This window comes from Lissotriton helveticus, chromosome 1_1, assembly GCF_964261635.1.
Source record: "Lissotriton helveticus chromosome 1_1, aLisHel1.1, whole genome shotgun sequence".
In the NCBI taxonomy this organism is placed as follows: Eukaryota; Metazoa; Chordata; class Amphibia; order Caudata; family Salamandridae; genus Lissotriton; species Lissotriton helveticus.
The window spans coordinates 1,909,888,682-1,909,895,445 of NC_136057.1; the positions used below are offsets into that span (position 1 = coordinate 1,909,888,682).

At 43.9% G+C, this 6,764-nt stretch overlaps 1 protein-coding gene across 1 annotated transcript in view; it reads left to right on the forward strand.

Moving 5' to 3' along the window:
* ARPC5 (actin related protein 2/3 complex subunit 5) overlaps window positions 1–6,142 on the forward strand; it is a 29,404-nt gene extending 23,262 nt beyond the window's left edge. Inside the window, exons 2-4 of the mRNA XM_078643031.1 lie at window positions 3,916–3,988; window positions 4,797–4,973; window positions 5,091–6,142. Of these exons, the coding sequence (XP_078499157.1) occupies window positions 3,916–3,988; window positions 4,797–4,973; window positions 5,091–5,153 (313 nt within the window). The 3' untranslated portion in view covers window positions 5,154–6,142. The remainder of the gene's footprint in view (window positions 1–3,915; window positions 3,989–4,796; window positions 4,974–5,090) is intronic.
* Window positions 6,143–6,764: the final 622 nt, after the last annotated feature.

Consider the following 6,764-nt stretch of genomic DNA (forward strand, 5'->3'; position numbering starts at 1 on the left):
CTGTCACCTGCTATACATTCCACCATACAGTTTAAGATTTTTTTGTATTTGTATTCATCCATTTACACCCTTTTACGTTAAAATAGCTATAGCTTTACTGTATAGTTGCTATAAAAGCTTATAATATGGTATAGTGTGCACTTTAAAAAAAAATCACTCCATTGCAAACAAAAAAGCATGAATAAAAAACATTGCCATTTACAATGCCAGTAGCTCCAACTCCAACAAATGTGAGACCTATTGCAATGTAAATAACAATGCCATTTATTTATAGGTAAAAAAAAAAGAAATGTCATGAGCAATGCCAATAGCTCTAACTTTTCCAAAGGCGAAACCATTGCATTGTAAATGCTTGTTTAGGTTTCGACCTGGCGAAAAGCTGCGCAAGCAGCGTTTCGCGCAGGCAAAATCTTATGTCTTACACTGTGTGGCTGGGAATCCGCCCCTCTGTTCCATTGGCTAGCTCCATAAATGGAGGCTAGCCATTGGAACAGAGATCTGTCCGTCAATTGCGGAGCAGATTCGGAGGCGTTCCGGCCATTTTTACTCATCCTGCCCCTTCTGACAATGTCATGCGGCCGTGGGCGGGGTTTATTTTTTTTTGTCCTCCATGTTTGTTTTGGCCATTCCGCGGCCGACCGCCGCCGGAGGAAGTCCAGGTCCAGGTGAGTGCTGGTCGTTCCCGCCGCCCCCCCCCCCCCCCCCCCCCCCCCCCCCCGCTGTCCGTGCTCCGCCCTCCCTCCCGCTGTCCGTGCTACGCCCCCCCCCCCCTCCCGCTGTCCGTGACCGACCATCTGTTCTACTGAATCGTTTTAAAATATCAGGGTCACTTTATCAAACGACGAAAAAAATCAAATTATTAAAAGAGGAGTTTCAAATCTTTGGTTTTGATGCGGAAAAGAGTAATTTTATGGAAACGTGAACACCAACACGAAAATAAGCAACACATTGCATGAATATTATAAACACATCGCGAGACCCCAGAGGAAGTTAATATCTCACTAAACAGCTGTCGGGCGCTTGCCTGAGTCACACTTTGCTTAGCTGCTCCGCTGCTCACAGCAGGCTTTCTCAGGGACGGTATTTATATATTTTGCTTGAACTGTATAATGTCTGCATGTGAATCAACTCGTGCGCTGATCAGCGGACCTTTGCTTTTTGTTGCTGTGAGTGGTACCTGTGCTGGTGTGTTAGCTTTAATGAGCGTTTGGGGAAGGCGTGGAGCAGGCTGGGGTTCAAATGGCAAAGTGCCTGCAGAGAGTGGGGGAGGCGTGGGCTTCTTAGCTTGTTCTGTTGTCGGTGTTTTCTTGCCCGAAGTCTGAATAGTTTGTTGTTTGGCGTCCCTCATGGCCAGCATGGCTGATTCAGTTGACAGTATTGTGCAAATGATCTTTTTGTTTAGTTTATCTGGGAAAACATGTTTTTGTTCATGATTTGACCGAATTAAAAGGTATCTTTCAAGCAGAAAGGATTGTAAACAACATTGCTAAGCCTCCCGCCTCAATTAAGTTTAGCCCCAGAGCCGCGTGCACAGCAGGGTCACTCCGAAACACCCACGAACCCCGGGACACCTGCCCCAGAGCCGCTGCAGACATGGAGAGCGGCGCCTAGCCCCAGCCTGCCCCGGAACCCGCCCAGAGCAGGGGAGACGAGAGTCAGGAGGGAGCCTGCGGCCAAGGTAGGACTCTCGGGCACAGCGGGGGCATGGTGGAGTCACAGCACTCTGTGTGTGTGTGAGGGTCAGCGGAGACTCGGGTCTGAAGTGTGGACAGGCGTTCTATACAGGACAATCGCCGAGGATGCTGTCCGTGCTTGATGCGCTCTGGGAGGACCGGGATGTCCGCTTCGATATTTCTCCACAGTAAGGGACAAACAGACTGCTCAGACATTGCCCCGTCTGAAAGCTTATGTACATCTAGCCAAACCTTAATGTAGCACATTGCATGGTGCCAGGTTTACACCGTCGCACAGTGCCTTTAAATTGCTCCAACTCGCCGTGTTTACTATCTCCCTTAGCAAAGAATGAGTGTATGAATTATCGTTTAGTGTACAAATAGAGTGGCTCCAGTGCCACTGCACCCGCTGCACCACCGGCAGCTATGCGACCGGATCAGCAGCTTGAGAAACGCTGTCTCGAGATACCTGCTCTCTCCTGCCCCTCACCCTCCGCTCTCCCTTCACTTCTCTCAGACTGAGTCCCCTTAATACCCCTTCTAGTACCCCTCTCCCCACTCGCTCGTCCTGTGCCACTCTCTCTTTCCCTCATGCCCCCCCCCCCTTTCGATGGCTCTCATTCCGCCAATCACTCTCTCTCCTTCATGTCCCCCTCTTTCGAAGTCTGTTTCGGCACATCTTTCTCTCGTCCTCTTTCGATCGTCTCTCTTCCCTCATTTCCATCTAAATCCTCCCTGCACTCTAGTTCGCCCTGCTGGCCCCCACCCACCTCATCCACACACATAGCCACCCAAAAGACATACAGATATACACGAGGCATCCGCACATACAGATACGCCCAAAAGACAGCCACACACAGAGATACACGGCCACACTCACCCGCCAGTCTATTTGACAGTGTAATTGAATTAGACACCACCTTCTCTTGTCGTTTTCGGGGGGACTTACGCCATGTGTGCACCAGCAGAACCTGTAAAATTGACTCGATTATCATAGAGAGACGCGAGTCAGAAAATAAATGAGACGTTTGACTAGCTAATGGGGCACATAGGTTACCACTCAGATCTATAGGTGTATGCGCCTATATAGCTATATATACTCGGTGTAAGTCTCAGCCTCCCCTCTCTGTATGTCTGAATAATCCATACATGTATTGAGATTTGAATACTTGCTGCAGAAGTTACATCCATGCCATGTCATTTCCAGTTGCACACAACGCGACAGACACAACATATCTGCAGATGGGCTGGCTGTCTTTGCGCCAACGGCTTACTAAAGTTTCAAACTATTTGAAAGTTTATTCTCCCAGTACGTCCTGTCTGTTAGCTTAGATCTGCTACACAATTACAACGGCTTTGTTTGTTTTATTTATATAAAAGCAAACCATTCTTGACTGGATAAAATGCGTACCACGACCGCCTGCGATAATAACGCTCGTCATTTACAGCGCTGTTGTGTTATAGAACTCGTCTGCAAGTAATTGCTGTCTGCTGAGCTCGTCCAGTAGGGTACCATAGGTCTCACATTTGCGAGAGATTAAGCTATTGCCAATGTAAATGACAATGCCATTTATTTATCTGTTTTCAAAACCAACACATAAATAAAAATGTTGTCATTTACAATACCAATAGCTCTAACTTTTCAAAAGGCGAAACCGTTGCATTGTAAATGCTTGTTTTCAATGGCAGAGAGATTACCAATAAATGCTTCGTTTTTTGCTTTCCTATCTTGATGGGCGTGTTTTACTGCAAATGTCACTGTGCTTACAAGGTGCACCGATCTCTATCCCATGTTTTATACTGGAGTTTTGTTGCATGCTCCATATTATTGTGAGGCTGCTTCCTCACATATTTACTTTTGCATTTACATTTTTATGTAATTTCTATAGCGCTGATTTAGTTAAGCACGTTGCCCATAAAAATAAGAGAGCAAAGACCAACAACATTAGGGGAAATGAAAGCAGAAGACAGTTGGTCCGAATTCCTCTTCCTTTAGCTATTGTTACAGAGATTTAATTGCCGTTTGTTGCACCCTGGATGGAAACTGTTGAATCTGTCTCGGACTGCCTTCATTTGTTTACGGACTGCTTTTTGGGTTTTTTCTCATCTCCTCCATTTTGCTATATATAACCTTTGCATACAATTGTTAGTTCGTCATTTACTCCTGTTTTTCTGCCATACATTTCTGCCAATCCCCGACAATTCTTTTAGTGTGTTGCACTTTTCCTTAACTCCATAGTACAGGTAACATGATGGGAGCCCTGCAGGCTGCCCTGAAGAACCCTCCAATTAACACCAAGAACCAGTCTGCAAAGGTGAGGTCAGGGGGGCGGCAGAACACCCCTCGATAATTCTGTGTATAACTAAATATTACTTTTGTCAATTTGTGAAGATTCCAAGGGAGCAACGGCATTTGCATGTGATTCACTTCATGAAGGACATTTTGCCCCTTGTTGCACTTTGGGATATGGCCATATTTATTGTTTCATATACATTTCTATTTGTGTTGGATTTTTCTATAGCTTGATTTGTAGCTACCCGAGTCATTTTACATCACTACTGCCTTATGATACAGCTGGATTACTATTTACCAGCATCTGTCGAGGTCGCAGATTGAATAGCCTCCAGCACTTGCCTTTTATCAACTGAAAGTTTCTTCAGTTAATCTAAACATTTGGGTTAACAGATGATCTTTCTTGCCATTAAACAGATGATCATTGTGTCTCAACTCTATTCACAGCTCTGGTGGTGATTCCATTTGTTCAGGTTGATCTTGGCACAATTACTTTAATTATCTTAGTTTTGAGAGTCAAACAGTCTGGTTAACCGGAGTCTGACCTCCCTTTACCTCTAGCAGTGATTGTTGCCAACATGGGACGATGCGAACAGACATGGAAGCTTATTTGGAGGCTAAAGGTTATGTTGACCTGATCTGTGAACTCCCTTGCCGTTCATCCTGAATACCCCCGAGATTCCTTTTTTAGAGTGAGGTAAACCGAATTTAGTGAGCATCTTGAACTTCTGAAAAGCCACCTGTTGACAACTTTATGCATTTAAAAGTTTGTGACTAAAGGACATGATGAAGCTTGTAAACCCCTGGACCCTTTGCTTCCTTGCCTGTAGGATCGTGCTGAAGGTGTTGTGTTGAAAGTACTAATCTCCTTCAAAGCCAATGACATAGAAAAGGCTGTTCAGTCACTGGACAAGAACGGGGTGGATCTGCTCATGAAATACATCTACAAAGGGTTTGAGAGCCCCTCTGATAACAGCAGTGCGGTTTTGCTGCAGTGGCATGAAAAGGTAAGTCGGATCTGATATTGGCTTTTTCCTAATTATGCGGAAGAGTCAGAATCCACATAGCCTGTGGTTCGGATCTGTGGAGTTGTGGGTTTTTGACCGCTGATTCTTTCTCTGCAGGCCTTGGCAGCCGGAGGCGTAGGGTCCATCGTCCGAGTCTTGACGGCCAGGAAGACTGTGTAACGGCATCAAGATATTGCGGCTGTGCATAGATGTGGGAATTGCTGGTACAAAGACCAAACAAGAATCTGATTCCACAGTCGCCCTGTGGGCGTTGTCTACCTTCTCTCTATTCCTTTTTTAGAATCCATGAACACAACATCTGCCACCTCTACTTCTGTTTTTTTGTTATGCTTTGATAAAGGTATTATGGACTGAGAGTTTAATTATACTAACACAAGTGTTAGTTACTCTCGATTCAGGGCTCCTGCTTTTGTCTGTGTTTGTTAGTGAGCTCATTGTCTGGACGTCCAAGGGCAAATGCTTACAATTCTTACTGCCTAGCTTCATTTGATTGCAAGATGGAAAATCTTGCAAAATCCAGGGCAACTTGGATATCGTGCAAATTAGTGAAAACCTCGTTCAAAGTCCTTTGTCAATGGGCTAGATCAAAGGTACTGATTTGCTTCACTGTGTAATGTATGTATGCACAGTGGTGGGATATGGGGGTGGCCTAGTTGAAACTTATGTCAACAAATAGGTTGAGGTGGTATGGAAAGAGCTTATCATATTGCTGTGAATGAGGGAGTGCTAGTGTTGCTAATGGGGCTGCTAGAAATGGAACAGGCCTAAAAAGCAAGAATATTCTAATCTGTCATTATAATTTATCATATTGAATGTGTCACACTTTGAGTGATTGTAGCTCAGGTCACCCCCGTGGCAGTGGTAACCAGAAATCATGACTGAATGTGTTCTCAATTCGTCAAAGGAGTTTGAATCAACTGGATAGCATTGTTGGTCATTTAAAATTATGGCATTTGAAGGTCCGTAGTTCCGCTCTGGGCCCCCATGTACATGGGACACAATTCCCAGCCAGGTAGAATGTGTCAAATCTTATTTAATATTTCCTGTTAAATTTGATAAGGGCCTAACTAAAAAAAAATACAGTGTTTTGATACGTAAGCCTTTCTTTTTTTATTCGTAATTTGCGAAAATATAAACTCTAAAAAGTCCATTTGGTGTCTGGTTGTGTTGATTTGAGTACATCAGCAGTGAAATGCCTGTTAAGAAGAGTTACCTTTTGACTACACATATTTTCCAATAGAGCATCACTTGGAACCACTGAGATTATGCAACAGTGGAAGACCAAAATATGCATCAGTGTTGCCTGAATTATGCAGCATATTCTGAGGTGTAATAATTTCGCTATTTTTATTTTTAACCCGCACTGGCACAGAAGGGATCCCAACATTGTACGGAATATAAATGTTTCTTAAGGAATAAAGCTTTGTACATTTAGCAGACTTATTTCAAAATGCTATCACCAACAAAGAAAACCTTTGTTTTGCATAAAAGCAAAAAAAATACTAACTCTCAGACTAAAATAGTTTGAATGAAACGTACAGTTTTGCATTCATCAGACTCCTAGTCTAACTGTTTGCACGTCTGGTGATAACACGTTGACCTAATTTATTCTGTACATCTCATATAGGTTTTAAAACTGGGCTTACAGTTCGTGTTTATTATAGATCTCAGACTTCAAAAAGATAAGTAATATGTCTGAGATGTATCATTTTTTTCTTTTCTTTGTGAGGGCGCTGCTAAATACTGCGGTTTCGGGCAGTTCTTGTTGTG